Source organism: Wyeomyia smithii, chromosome 2 (assembly GCF_029784165.1).
Source record: "Wyeomyia smithii strain HCP4-BCI-WySm-NY-G18 chromosome 2, ASM2978416v1, whole genome shotgun sequence".
NCBI lineage: Eukaryota > Metazoa > Arthropoda > Insecta > Diptera > Culicidae > Wyeomyia > Wyeomyia smithii.
This window is the reverse complement of record NC_073695.1, coordinates 28294021-28309790: the sequence shown is the minus strand read 5'-3', so window position 1 is coordinate 28309790 and position 15770 is coordinate 28294021. Positions and strand designations below refer to the sequence as shown.

General features: G+C 39.2%; 2 protein-coding genes across 5 annotated transcripts in view; one reads left to right on the top strand and one right to left on the bottom strand.

The window, feature by feature from the left end:
* LOC129722356 (calmodulin-binding transcription activator 1) overlaps window positions 1–15770 on the top strand; it is a 511905-nt gene that overhangs the window by 174548 nt on the left and 321587 nt on the right. The gene's annotated exons all lie outside the window — the stretch shown is intronic.
* LOC129722360 (UDP-glycosyltransferase UGT5-like) lies at window positions 1111–2827 on the bottom strand. The gene is made up of 2 exons (XM_055675749.1): window positions 1986–2827; window positions 1111–1922 (listed from the first exon to the last, which is right to left on the bottom strand). The coding sequence occupies exons 1-2, from the start codon at window positions 2820–2822 to the stop codon at window positions 1188–1190; spliced, it is 1572 nt and encodes a 523-aa protein (XP_055531724.1). The 5' UTR covers window positions 2823–2827; the 3' UTR covers window positions 1111–1187.

The following is a 15770-nucleotide window of genomic DNA, read 5'->3' as shown; positions in this document are numbered from 1 at the left end:
CAGAGCGGATGTAGTCTAGTCATGTGTTTGTTTCCTCCCAGAAACCTATGCACCCTATCATCATTTCATTATTGTCGTTTTCGTTTTCGCGGTGTACTACACTTTTTCCGTGCTATACTTTGCAGCTTCAAATAAAACATTTTCAGTGTCATTGCATTGGTATGCGTAATAATGGGTTAGCTGTCAATTCGTTTTGTTTTGGTCATAATCGCATTCGTCATTTTGTCTCGTTTCCATTTCATATGTCAATCTCGCAAATGTGCTGAGAAAAAATTTATCTGACACTTTACCACGTGAAACGAAAACCAAAACAAACCAGTTTTGACACATACGTGTAACTTCCTACAGCACACTCTGCTTTTTTCGGGTGTCATCAGTGACAGAAAAAGTGTAGGGGGAGACAAAAAAGGGTAACACGAAAAATCAAATAAAACATTTTCGGTGTCAAAAGTGTCATTTGAGTGTCATTTGAGTGTAGTACACCGCGAAAACGAAAACGTCATATGGGTTGAGAGGATTCGAGTTTAGTCCCGGCCTGTACACTTCGTGAAGTGCACATATGATGAATAAACGAGGATTGCATCATATTCGTTTCGTTTCCATCCAAGGGAATGGTATGGTAGCCTTCAAGCGTTACGAACATCTATTTCTGTACCGTTTGTCCCAAAACTACTTTTTCTGCTGTCACAGCTTGCTTCAAAACTCAAAAAAATTTTTGAGAAATTGCTCAAAAGAAATCGCTCAAAACTGTTTGATATGCTGATCAATAATTGCAGTCAACATTTAGCCGGTTTGCCCGAATCAACATAAGATAAGGGTAAACTGCCCATTTTTCGGGTGCCAGTGCCAGTGATGTTGGTAACGCGTCAAATGTATGGTAGCTGACAGCGATGCCATTCCCGTGTTTCCATCACAGTACCATTAACAAATCCCGCGTTGATGTCTGTGTGCTCTTTAAGTGCCAATGAAATGCACGTGTTTGGTTGCTGACATTTAGCACTAATCGATTCGTTTTTATCGAATGTGATGAAAGATAAGAGTGGAATTCAATGGAAGCTACGGTTGAACTATTGTGTAACTTCCCACAGTTTTTCATAGCTTCATGAGTGCTCTATTTTTAAACCAATTTATTCAATCTACCTAAATTCTATCACATAAAATAACACTTCCCCTAAGGAACAAGCGTATTAGGCTTTCTTCTGTTTTCCACCAGCTGGACAACTCTTTCGGAACACTTTTCGGTATAACTTCTTCGCGAGGAACACATTAGTTGCCACAATAACCACCAACAGCAACAGCATTACGGCGTACACATCGAGTGATTTGTACTGTAAATAGGATAATTCCATTGCGGGTGAACGTAGCTGCGGTGCTCCACCATGTCGCAGAACGTATTCCACCCAATAAACGACGGTTTGCCGCGGAGTCATCGGTTGATCTCTCAACCGGTCCGACACAAGTTTCGCATTTCTTGCGTATGACGGATCGTTCAGTACCTTGTTGACAGCCCGTCCCACCGTTTCCTCACTAATGTCATCCAAATCGAGTCGCAAGGCGTATCCAGCACGTACGGACTTTTCAATGTTCATCATTTGGTCTCCGAAGATCGGTATTCCCACCATCGGTTTACCGTGGTACAAGGATTCCGTCGTGCCGAGGTTACCTCCATGTGTAATGAACAGTTTCACGTTCGGATGGGCCAACAAATCACTCTGCGGAACCCAGGGACTGATTTTTACATTTCCTGGCTTGTTGGGAAGATTTTCGTCCTCAAACTTCCACAAAACACGCTGCTTCAGTTTTCCGAACGCCTTCAAGAAGGCGTCTCGCTTCACAGGTGGGAGATCCTTTGATTTTATGTTGGAACCCATGCAGAAATAGACTACTCCCTCCGTGGCTTCATCAAGATATGTTTTTAAGTCCTTCAAACAGATAGAATGTTGGTTTAAAATTTAAAGCAGTCCACACACACTATTTTGACTTACCTTCGGTAACGGTTTTGGATCATCCATTTGAATTCCTCCGACTTCGATCATGTTGGGTGGATAAGGTCTAGGACTGCTTAGTGTGAAATGTGTGTTCAGAAAAACTAGGGAAACATTTTTCATCTGCTGTTCGAAGCTTTGTTTGGCATTCGGAAACGCCAAATCGTAGTATTTTTTCTGCGTTGGCAAATAGAACCAATTGTAGTAGATCCGATCGAACTCAGTGAAGGCAGTGTTTATGAACCGTTCCCAAAATGTCATGCGATCGGTGTAGCTGAGTAAAAAGTGTCCCAAGTGCGACGTTGGATGCGGACATCCAACTAAGCCGTTAGTCCATAGCGAGTTTCCGAATGCAGAAAACGTAATCAGATGTGCATCAAAGTGTTGCGCTAATCCATAGAATTGCTCTGTTATGAAGGACTCCAACAGAACAACATCAAATTTTTCATCAGATTTCAAAAGATTCACAACGTTCGGATGCTCCATTGCTAACTCGTACATCTTGCCAGGCATCATTCCGTACATCATCACCAACATAAAGGATGAACCTATAACTCCGCCCTTCCAATCAAAAAAGTTCGGTGCACCTTGACCTTCCATAGCTTTTTCAAGCAATCCAGTTAGCACGATTTCTCGATAATTCTTCGGCAGCTTCTTAGAAGCGTAGGGCGTTATCACAGTCACATCGTGGCCAGCACCGGCAAGCACTCTCCCGAAGGCGGTTGCTATGATGTCGTGCGATTTACCACCGCTTGGCAAGATGGTTAGTATTCTAGCGCCTTCTGCCAAGGCGACAATTGATATGAGCAGCAACCCGAGAGCTACTCGTCCAGCCATTGTGATGGTCAATTCAATACTGTCTTGTTGAGCTGGTATCGCTCCGGTAAATATTGACCGAATTCCAATCGGTGTGGGACTCGCGAGGTGTCCTCACATTGGGTTATGTTGTCGGTCAGTATTGGTAAATTAGTGCTACTAAACTATCAAAATCAGGATAATGTGGGTAAAATGTGTGCATATTCTTAGAACCAAATTATGTAACAAAAAGTGGAAACATTGGTCATCCTAGCGCCACTGTGCGTTTTTTGTTCGTTGCCTGAAATACGGTGAAAGACTCTGACACAATGAATAACGCAGTTGCACGACGTTTGCTTTGGTTTCATCAATATTATGATATTTCGCGTGCTTGGTTTAAGCTTGATGTAGCGATGTGATATTTATGGAACAAGATAAGAACTTCAGGTGTTGATTGTGCAATAGGATTCTTGTTTGATTTTATATATCTGTATAATGGATCTGGATAATGATTCCTCCTTCAGATTTGAACTCTTCTTTCTTGCGAGACTGTATTGATATTTAAATCATGATCAGTGCCTAATGATGTCATAAGAGTAAATGGCGACCGTGACCGTCCCACTTGTTGCCAATTGACCTTATATTTCCAAAAGGTGCAGCTAACTTTTATCATAAAAAATCTTTAAGATACTTCTTCGTTGGCACTAGGGAAAGGGCTGATAACTGCACTAATAGCTCATCGGTAATTGGTCTTGCAGTTGAGATTAACAGCTGGGCGTTTTCCTGCTGTTATTCTCCACCATGAGACTCGCTTATCGAGAACGACAAACGCCAACAGTAATTGGAGATATATATGGAAAACAAATAACTGGATCGTTTTCGTTATCAATCTCATTTATGTTGCCATTTATACTAGCCCTAATACAGAAGGATTATAAAATAACCAAATTTTATTTTATAATTTGTTGTGAGTGTATCACAATTTTGAGCAAAAGTTTGGACTGCAATGATGAAATCATTGACGAATGCCGGTAACAGTGTTACCGTCATCTCTCCCTATCTTTCGAAGAAAAAAAAACTGGATAATTATCGGGAAGTTGTTTTCAACAGTAGTCTGCGTAGGGTCCGCAGATCGTCTTCCACCTGGTCGATCCACCTTACCCGCTGTTGACCAGAGCGTCCTCCGGAGACCAAAGTATGCGCGATTTCTTGCCATAATGCGTCGATGAATTTCTCTGCCAATATCGTTGTCGGCAGTTACCAGTGAGCCCAGGTAGACGAACTCGTCGACCACCTCGATTTTATCACCACCAACTTGAACTCGAGGTGGGAGATTATCACTGTCACTGTCTTCTCGCGAACCCCTCCGTTTCATGTACTTTGTCTTCGATGCATTGATGACCAGTTCAATTTTTTTGGCTTCGACCTTTAGTCCGATGTACGTATCCGCCTTCTTCACAAAGGTTCGAGCCACAATGTCGATATCGTCGACGAAGTTAAAAAGCTGAACCGAGTTTTGAAACATCGTGCCACTCGTATTGATCCACGTTTTTCTAATGTCACCTTCCAGGGCAATGTTACATAGTAGGCACGAGAGACCATAATCTTGCCTTAAACCTCTTCTAGTTTCGAAAAGGCTCGAGAGTGCCTCCGATACTCAAACGACACCATCGTCGCCTTGACCAATCGCGTTAGTTTGCCCGAAAATCTGTAGTCGTTCATAACTAATTTGCCATAGCTGGTCTCGATCGATTATGTCGTATGCCGAAATGAAATCGATGAATAGATGATGTGTGGGCACGTTGTATTCGCGGCATTTCTGCATAACCTACCGAACCGAGAATACCTGATCCGTGATGGCACGGGCACCCATGAATCCCGCCTGGTGCCCCACGAACTTCTTCGCAAATGGAGAAATCGACGGCAGAGTATTTGGGAGAGAACCTTGTAAGCGGCGTTTATCAGATTGATTGTCCGGTAATTGCAGCATTCCAGCTTGTTGCTCTTTTTGTAGATGGGACACATAATACCTTCCATCTACTCCTTCGGCACTCGTTCTTCCTCCCAAAACTTGGCAATGAGCCAGTGCGCGGCTCTAACCAATGTTTCTCCACTGTATTTCAACAGCTCGCTGGGAAGTTGGTCCACTCCAGCAGCTTTATTGTTTTTCAGCCGGCCAATCTTCTCATCCACCTCCAGGAGATCGGGGGCTGGAATCTTGTTTTCTTCTACTGGTGCACCAATATCAATTGCCATACCATCTTTCGATTACCTCACACTCGTCCGTAAGGAGGTTACCTTCCAAGCTCTTGCACATATCGGCTTGCAGCACGTGGCCTTGTTCAGCTCCTCCTAGAACTTCTCAGTGTTGTTAGCTTGGTACAGTTCTTCCATCGCTACGCGATCTCCGTTTTTATGTTATTGCTTCTTCGTTCGGTAGACTGAGTTTTGGTCGTTCTGTGTTCGTCGGTAACGTTCCACGTTCGCTCTCCTACGATAGGTACGAACGTTAATGGAGTCGGCGAAGAACCTTCCGTCGGTTAGGACGTGGTTGATTTGATTTTTTGTATGTTGGTCGAGTGATCTAAAGAAAGTAATTCGGACTACCATACAACGGGGGCTGCAAAGTTCACGCGCCGATAGCCATTATCATTAGGTACGGCGTGCATTTATGTCCCCAATGACGACTTTCACGTCCCGTCACAGGCAGTTATCGTAGACCTGCTCCGACTGCGTATAGAACGCTTTCTTCTTGTGTGCAGTTCACGTTGATGATGCTGTTGTTGAAGCACTTATCAGTACTATGAAGTCAGTTCCCAGCTCGCTGGGGTGCAATAACTCTGATTAAAATTAAAAATTACCTGCCCGATACCAGCTTTTCCATACCTTCTGTTCTGTCAAACAAAGTTCCTGCAGTGCTACGACTTCGAAGTTGCATGGATGTAGCTCATCGTAGACACTGATCAGCCGCTTCTAACATGAAGAACAGACGCTGTTTTGAGCCACACCATCTTGGTGAACAGACGCTTGGGTTGGCGAAACATTTCCTCTACCGCCAAAGTATGGTGCCAATGATTGCGTCGTACCTTCTCACTTAGCTATTGTCGGACGACAGCATTACCAAGGCAACACCAACCAGTTGTGTCCATGTTTCAACTAGCTATTGTAATTATATGACTCATATGATGCATGCCATAGGAAGTTGTGAGGACAAGAGCTAAGTTTGAGCTAAGTTGAGCTAAATCTCAGCTTGTTATTCAATGCACACTGGGCCAGAAATAAAATCTAGCGGAACGAAATTAATAGCGCTCTTAGGGTTTGACCAATAGGATTCCGATCTTCTACAAAGTTTCTTGGTATAGTTAGGGCGTCATTTTGGATGTTTGAATTGGTTCTGAATTGAGCCGCAAAGGTGGCGTGCGATGCCAACTTCTTTCCCTTACACGCTAGAGCTTTGCGGTATTCGACAAAGTTGTAGATCTCTAAATTTCTCTTAAATCTCTAAATTTCTTTTGAATTTTAAAAGTATTCTTCAAAAACTCGTAAATTTCAAATAAAATTTAAGTGACAGAAATTTTGTTTCTTCCACAAAGTTGCATAAAATTTTCTAATCTGAAACTTTGTCGAAAACTGCAAAACTCTAGCGTGCAAGAATAAAAAGTTGGTGTCGATGCGCCATCTCTGCGGCCAAATCGCGAACTAAACTGAGTGTCAAGTTGAAGTTCTTATTACACTGAGAAACTTTGCTGAAGAATGCACATAGGTTTAATAGAGTATCAGAGTACTGGACCGTAGATTCCATGCAATAAATACATAGCAATTGTATTTTTATATGAAACCTATGGTTATATTCAAACTGAAATGTCACAAACACACCAAAAAACACTTCTTTCAAATTTACAGAAAATAAAGATTTTTTGATGGAAAATCATGGTTTGCGAATACTTGCTACCCGCTAAGATATCTACTTCACAAAATTATGTATTTTTTTCAAATTTTGTGTATTATTTTCACTTAAGTACTTCAGAAACTTCTGTAATCAGAAGAAAACGACGTAATTATTGAATTTCTATCGAGAAAAAAAAAGTAAGAAATTATTTCGAGTGAATTCATAAAATTATCAAAGTAAAGCGTGAAATTCAGACAAAATTTATAAAAACTCGTAGATCTCTGAAACTTGAATAATTAGAAATTTTGTATATTCTGTAAAGTTTCATGAAATTTAGAGATCTACAACTTTGTCGAAAACTGCAAAGCTCTAGCGTGTAAGGGAAAGAAGTTGGTATCGCAACGCCACCTTTGCGGCTAAATTCCGAACCAATTCAAACATCTAAAATGACGCCCTAACTATACCAAGAAACTTTGTAGAAGATCGGAAACCGATTGGTCAAACCCTAAGAGCGCTATTAATTTCGTTCCGCTAGATTTTATTTCTGGCCCAGTGTGCAATGTAACACCCAGGTCCCGTATCAACCCGATCAATAGTGTTCGAATCAATAGTTGAATTCCACCGCAGTTTGGCGACGCTTAAAGAAGATAATTTTACATTTCTTTATATTCATCCCATTTTTGGCACACCGTCCACCCCTTTTTGTCACGCCACAGCTGGAGTATGTCGATATCAACTTGCAGGAATGCACTTTCCAGAACGGAAGAAGTTACTCAAAAGATTTTAAAGTCGTTCGCGAACAATAGCTTTTCTGATGCCAAACGGTAAACGAGGTCGTTTATATACAGGATGAAGATGAAAGGCCCGAGGATGCTCCCTTGAGGTACACCAGTTGTGTGACATCGAATGCTACAGAAACTTCATAATCTGCTTGGACGAAAGTTTTTCTTACAATTAGCTACGATCTCAGCTATTCAACTGTTCAGCGTGTGAAGCCCAAATGTAGGAGTTTTTCGGTTATTAGGGTGTGTGAAACCACATCTATTGCATTGGGTCAAAATAAGTTCGATCACGCTTTTGCCGCTTTAGAAACAGTCTGCGGTGCCCTGTTTTCTAGTACATGAAAATTATTCAATTGAAGTAGTTGTTTTTTTTCTGCCATCATTCGCCAGAACGTTAAAACTTCGAGACCGCAGACGGCAAAAGCAGCGATCGAAAATGTTTCAATTTCCATGCAATTTATCCGTCTTTATCTCTATACTGTGTTTAATTTGTCTTTATAATGTGACACACCAATAATATTTTTTAACTTATTTGCCAAACGAATTTTCCGAGTTGTGTAGTTGCATTAATCTTGCTGTTTAGTTTGCATTACACATAATAGACGACATACACACAAATACAATCACAACAACAAACAAACTTCATATGGGTCATTCCATACGAAGTGACCACAAAAAAGCACAAACTTGGACACGACCATCACAGGTTTCACTCGAAGTTGGGAGAATTATTCATCTACTGTCGCTTTGGAAAAATCCCAAATTTGGTGTCGATTGGAATACCCCCGCTCTGTGGGACCCCCCAGTTTATTGCAAAGTCACGCATTCAAAATCTCTTTTTTCGTTGTTCTTACAATTCATAGACGTAAGGTGTCCGAAAAATACAGATAGATGATTTTTGAAGAAAATAAACCAAGGAATCCAGAAAAAATATAGGTTTTGACCGGAAGTGTTGCCAGATAAATTGTTTTTAGCATAGCATAGCATAGCATATTTGATCGCCCGTGTGTTGCCCGCGATTGACCAGAATCAGCTGAAATTGCACAAAGAACCGTCAAAATGGTGCCTAGGAGTAGCAAGCCATTCTCAGTGTACAATTTCTGGTGATCTTTCTTTTCACTGGTCAATAACGAAGCTGGCCACGCCCAATGCAGATCAATAGAGGAAGGGATATCGGGAGTGTTAGTTTAATACTTGTTGCTACTAGAGACCGAGGAATCCTCTGCATCATCCACAAGTATCAAAGGAAGGAATTAGTGTTAGTGGAAAGGAATTGATCTGGATCCATCGAGGTTGATGGTGCGATCTTCTCTACACAAATTCGCGCACGATATGGTTACTTCTCGGTCTCTGGGCAGCCGGCCACCAGGAGACGATATAAATAGAACCGCGCCACGATCTAGTAATCTTCTTGCGTATCTAAACTTTGCGTTTAATGCCGTGAACTTAATTCAAATTTACCTAGAAACGAATGGATTTCGTAAAACGCAACAACCGTACGCTGAACGCAAACTACGCAAACTACTGGTCCCAGCTCAAATAACCGATAGAGCGCTGTATTGAGATAGTCACACTGAGCGCAGTCAAAATACCGCACACGAAACTGAACTGCCTTCTCCGAAAACAAATAAGAGCGTGCCGACCACTTGTATGACGAAAAAGCCAAAACACCCGCTTTATTAAAAAAAAGGAAAATAAGGGAACCGGCAAAACAGGAATAGATTTGGCATCCATGCAGGGTTTGTCTTTGTCGTGAATAATTACAATATTTATCGAACGAACGAAACCTATTCTGAATCGTAACGTGCTAAAAAAGAACCGACGGGCGTACAGTCTTCGAAATAATGATTTGGTACATCCCGGAAATCACAATACACCGATAATCCTCAGATGAGCAAAGCTCACCAAGGCCGCTTCACGTTTACACCGGAGCATTATGTAGGACCGCTTTATTCCCTCTCACCGACGCATACGCAAGAGGACACGGTGCTTCGCCCCGATAATCTTTTGTTTTGTATTTAAGTTAAGATACCTACTGAGTATAAAAACTGGCAAAGTTTCATGCACTCATAGCTCAAAAATTTAAAAAAATGCAATATGCATATCGAACAAGACTGAATTCTAAGTTGATTGATAAAATGCCGAAGAAATCGCAATCGAAATTTAGTTGCTAAACCAACAAAATTTTCACATAATTAATAAAAATTGTCTATGTGTTTCAATATTTGTTCAAAAGCTAGAAAAATCATCAAACAAGGGTATAAAACTGGGCCAAATGTTTGTAACCGTTCGGTCAGGCCGCGATAAGTTTATGAATTATATAGTTGCCAGATAAATTGTTTTTGTATTTGAAAACTAAATTTTCATTTTTCGGCAAATGCAGCCATTTTGATTTCAAATTTGATCATTTAATCGTGCTCCTTGGAAAATTTTACATTAGAAACAACTATCATCCCGAGGTAATATGAGCCAACCTCGAGATATAACATTTTTATGAAAAAAATTGTAAACGTCGTAAATAATTTTTTTTTACAATTTATAGACGTAAGACACCCGTTAAACAGTGATATGTGAATTTTGAAGAAAATAAACCAATGAATCCAGAAAAAATATTGTTTTTGCCCGAAAGTGTTGCCAGATAGAATATTTTACTTTTTAAATCATATTACCTCGTGATGATTTTTTTTCCTGTATGGACTTCCTCACTGCGACCAGAACCGTTGATCTATTGTGAGATATGCCCGGGTGTCTGCTGTATCCCGCACTTCTATTTTTAGCAATACCGCTATTGAGAAGTGGCCACGGCGTGTATCCTAGAACAACTTTATTTAAAAAAAATGGGCGTCGCCAAAATCTTTACCATTTGAAAATATAGCTTTTTACCTTTCATTTGGGACCCTCCGGAAAATCATCCATCGCGGGCTTTCGAACAACTTTTTTTTTCTTTAAAAAGTATTCTGACAGCAAAGCGTTTAACTACCGAGAGGACAGTACGGTGCTACAAATGAAAATAAAAATGCAAGAAGTTTCGAAGTGACATAGTGAAGGTTGTAAGTTAGTTGAGTGCAACTTTCGCTCATACTGGAAATTTTCCAAACACCCCTAAAATTTGAAGTTATGGTCAAAATGCCGGTATTTTCACCTCAGTGCATGAAAATTAATTTTAATTCATTTGTTTTTCAACCGATTTTGAATGTTTTAGCCATTTTGGAAAGGGAAAAAAAAAGGGTTTTCAAAATATGTACAGGTTTGTACTAACTTCATTAAAATATGTTGAGTTTTTCGAGCGTAAATCTAATTTTTTTGACTTCTCCACGCAAATTTTTCAACTTCACTTGAAATTTGTCTGTTATTTTATTTTGTAAGAAAAGTACTATAAGTACACTAGCAGTTTGAAACTATCTTAAAATAGAAGCTTTTGTTTGTAAATCGGCTGATAATTTGTTGAGTAACCTGTTTTTTAAGGAAATCAGAATTTTTGATTTTCATCGAACAATAATATTTGAGTTGTTTATTCCACGGTATTACAAATTGAAGAAAATGCAACAACTTCTGATGCACCCCTTGTGTAGATTGTAACAAATCATAGTGTATTTGAAGGACATTTTTATAAAAATGTGTGAAAATTTGTTCTTAAATTTTAATTTTTTTAAAACTACTTATTACACGTACACCTAAGTGAAATCTGTAGATTATCTATACATTTTGAAAGCCCTATTTTTTGCCTTTGAGAACATTTATAGATGACGTAGCATTCGAGGGGGAAGTGGGGGTTTGCATTTTTGTGACGAAATGTGACGGGAGGGAGAGGGGGGGGGGGTCAAGCCAAGCTACGTAACAAATATGAAACTAAGAAAACAGCAACTATGGGGGGAAAGGTGCGTCATTTATGGATGTTCCCTTTCCAAAACGATCTATATATAAAGAATTTATGTAAAAATAACACAGTTGGAAATAAACATGTGAACCACGGTCCAAAGGCGAAGTTTTGACAATAACTTCAAATTTTAAGGGTAATTGAAAAACTTCAAGTTCGTACGTTAATAACACACGACTAGAGCTACAACCAACACTTGGTCACATCAGAAGTACTTTCATTTTTTTTATTTATAGCACCGTAAAATAAACAGTCCAAATATTATTGTTCGATGAGAGTGAAATATTCTGATTTGCTTAAGAAAGATATAGTTTAGCAAAGTATCTGCCGATTTACATAGAACAGCTTCCATTTTATTCATAATTTAAAATAGTTTCAAAGTGTTTGTGTGCTTGTAGTACTTTTCTTACAAAAAATAACTGACAAATTTCAAGTAAAGTTGAAAATTTGCTTGGATAAGTTTAAAAAATTAGATTTACGCTCGAATAACTCAACATATTTTAATGAAGTTAGTAAAAACCTGTATATATTTTGAAAACTCTACTTTTCCCCTTTCCAAAACGGCTAAAACATTCAAAATCGGTTGGAAAACAAATGAGTTAAAAAAAATTTCTATGTGCTGAGGTGAAAAAAACCAGCATTTTAACCATAATTTTTTTATGAAGAAAAAAAAAACCATAATTTCAATTTTTAGGGGTGTTTGAAAAAATTTTAGTATGAGCGAAAGTTGCACTCAACTAAACTTACAACCTTCACTGCATCACTTCAAAATTTCTTGCATTTTTTTTCATTTGTAGCACCGTACTATCCTCTCGGTAGTTAAATGCTTTGCTGTCAGAATACTTTCTAAAGAAAAAAAAAGTTGTTCGAAAGCCCACGATGGATGATTTTCCGGAGGGTCTCAAATGAAAGGTAAAAAGCTATTTTTTCAAATGGTGAAGATTTTGGCGATGCCCATTTTTTTAAAATAAAGTTGTTGTTCTTACACGCCGTGTGGCATGCTTATTATTATTTTTGATCAGTGCTTGTGTGTAATGTACTTCCCCTCGTTTTACACGCTTACTGTACTTCTCTACCGAGCCTCCTTCCTCCTGCCAAATATCGCCAATTATAATTCCCTGGAGAAGTTTCGTCGTTTGTCCTTCTGGCCAGTTTTATTGATAAGAGGGACTAATTTTTTGTTCAGCGTAAAGGAAGGGTAAGTGGTGGGGAGCCTGAGAATAAACTCATACTTAAAGTCCTTTTTGACATCGAATGGCCTGATTCCACTAAGATTCGAACCCACGACCATCCGCTTGGCAAAGCGGACTCTGTAACCTTGCGGCTATGCAGCTTCCCACCTCGGGATGATAGTTGATTCTTATGTGAAATTTTCCAAGGAACACGATGAAATCATCAAATTTAAAATAAAAATGGCTGCATTTGCCGAAAAATGTAAATTTAGTTTTCAATTACAAAAATAATTTATCTGGCAACACTTCCGGTCAAAACTTATATTTTTTCTGGATTCCTTGGTTTATTTTCTTTAAAAATCATCTATCAGTATTTTTCGGACATCTTACGTCTATGAATTGTAAGAAAAAGAAAATAGAGATTTTTGACAAAAATTGCGCGACTTTGCAATAAAGAGGGGGTCCTAGAGAGCGAGGGGTATTCCAATCGACACCAAAATTGGAATTTTTCCAAGAAGACAATAGATGAATAATTCTCCCAACTTTGAACAAAATCTGTGATGGTCGTGTCCCAGTGGCATGTACACTTCGTATGGAATGACCCATATATAATTCAAACGAGCTTTATACAATATGATTGCATTTAGAAAAAAACAATTTTAGCGTCAGTATTTAATCGCTTGAAATAAATGCAGAATTGTTATTTAGAAAAAAGTCTTTGTGAAATAACACTTAATCATATTTGGCATCATTTGACTGCAAAATGAAAAACTTTTGAGTTGTGCCGGTGTTGTACGGAACCGAAGATATCCAAACCTGACTGTAAGTACGTGGCCGGCGTCGTTATTGGTCTATACTAAATCGGGTCATTGATTGATGCACAGTGAGAAGGAATTACCACTATTAGTCGTTCTTTCAGTTGATTCATTGTGCATTTTGATATGTACAGTAGGGTGGGACAAAAAATAAATGTTAGCTCCCATGCACTTTTCGTGTTCCTTATGGGTCCAATAACAACTGGGTAACTTTTCAGATCGATCGGTGAAACGCCCGATTTGTGCCCGATTTTTAAAGTTTCCATACGATTTTATATGGGAAAATCCACTTTTTCAAAACTTGTTCTCTAGAAATTCTCAGTTAGCTCCTAAAAATATATCGACACATGATATTTGTAGGAAATTTTCCTAGGACAAAATTCTTCTGAGGACCGTAAGGCGCTACGACGCTTGTAGAAACAGCTATTCACCCCAAACTGATTGAATGTCTGATGGACGGCTCACCATTTCAATTTTCCAGCAACACTGCTACAGCATGCTGCTATTGCAGATTTGCTTAAGTAGGAGAAATATTTTCGCGTGGAATTAATTTTCAAAGTGTGATTTTTGCTCAGAGTATCTTCGAAGAAGCCAGCAAGATAAATTTAAGTGATATTATTCCTCATCACATGGCTGAATTTGCAACAGCAGCATGCAGCAGCAGTATTGCTAGTAAAATTCAATGGTGAGCCGTTCGTCAGATATTCAATCAGTCTGGGGTGAATATCTTTTTTCACAAGCAAGGTAGCGCCTTGCGGTCTTCAGAAGAGTTTTTCCCCGAAAAATTTCCTACAAATATCATGTGTCGATATATTTTTAGGAGCAAAAAGTTTTGAAAAAGTGGATTTTCCCATATAAAATCGTATGGAAACTTTAAAAAAAATCGAGGGTTTCACCGATCGATCTGAAAAGTTACACATTTGTTATAGGACCCATAAGGAACACAAAAAGTGCATGGGAGCGAAAAAATAACACCATCGCTTTTTTCCCATATTACCGTGTCCCAGTCTAATTACAGTCAGAACTAAGCTAAGCTAAGCTTGAAATAAATGTAGAATCGCATGTTTCATAATTTGCAATGTGTAAGAAAATTCAGCAATGCTTCAAGAATGTGTTTATGGCTTTGAGAAAGGTAAATTGTAATTCGTACTTGGCAGGAGGAACGAAATAATTCATTCGAGCTAGTGTTTTCGTAATTTCGTAATAGCTTCGGACCTGGCGTACTGCTAGCTCTCCTGATAACCGCTTCTACCGCTTGTCCGTAGCCCGCATTATTACCACTCTAAACTAATGTTTTTTTCGAAACTAACGGAAAACTAATGTTTTTTTCGCGCAACGTTCGTTGTTATCCGTAAAAACAATACGTAGCGCAGCCCAACTTTTTTTATTTTCTTCCATAATACCGTGAGCCTGGCCCCACCTACTTGTCGCGTTAGTTCTCTCCGTAGGTATTCGAAACAATCGCACGGATTCATTAATCACAACATCATTAAGTGCGGCACAGCCAGTCCTATGGCTGCTAACGTTACGGCCAGTACTCGTAAATTATGCGGGTTGGTACAGGAATACCTATCGATCTAGGGGCTGTATTGTACTTCACTGCGGAAATGTATTGGTATTGGCGGTGAACGCTGCTAGAGATAATAGAAGGAGAATCATGCTATAAGTGGCATTCGCAATGACGAGAAACTGAGCAAGCATCTATCTGGCGGTGTCCAAGGAAATCTTTCCTCCGAATATCCCAGCTGTGCTTCTTTCAAAGAAAACAGAAAAAAGGTATTATTCAATTGATTTCCAGCTTTGTAGAAAATTAATCCAACCATCCTTTCAGGGACAATCACTTGCTTTCGATTGAAGCAGTTTATGAGTTTTTCACATGTCAGTGCTATACAGTACACGTGAGTTTACTATCAAATTCAATTTTCGAATTAGCCATGTTAAAAAAGACAATTAAAAGTATCGTCAATACCTACCCATAAAGCTTAATAATGAATTTGCAGTCTGCGATGAATTTATCAACCTCTCGTGCGAACGTGATTGGATGCAAATACAATAAACTTGATTTTTATTGATTGCAAACATGATGTTTATGTTTGTCCGCAAATCAGGATGTTGAGAAACTTGCATCAGTTGCGTGCTCAACAGTATCGAGTTGCACATATTGATTTGTGAGCTATTTAATGAAGAGTTCAGTGCTTCAAACCTTCGCTGTCATGAAAGGATTTCCAGTTGAAAGTGAAATCTTTAAATTTCAACTTTCAACGAACAAGCTTAGAATGAAAGAGACTTTCAGCTCCAATCAGATGATAGCAGCATTTCTGTGATTTCGAACACGCTGTGTTGCTTTAGCGATGTTTATGCGGTTGAGAATGTAGATGCTTATATAGTTCATCGACTTCATGCAATGAACTTGCTCAAATCAAATAATTTTGGTAATAAATCAGACATCTCACTT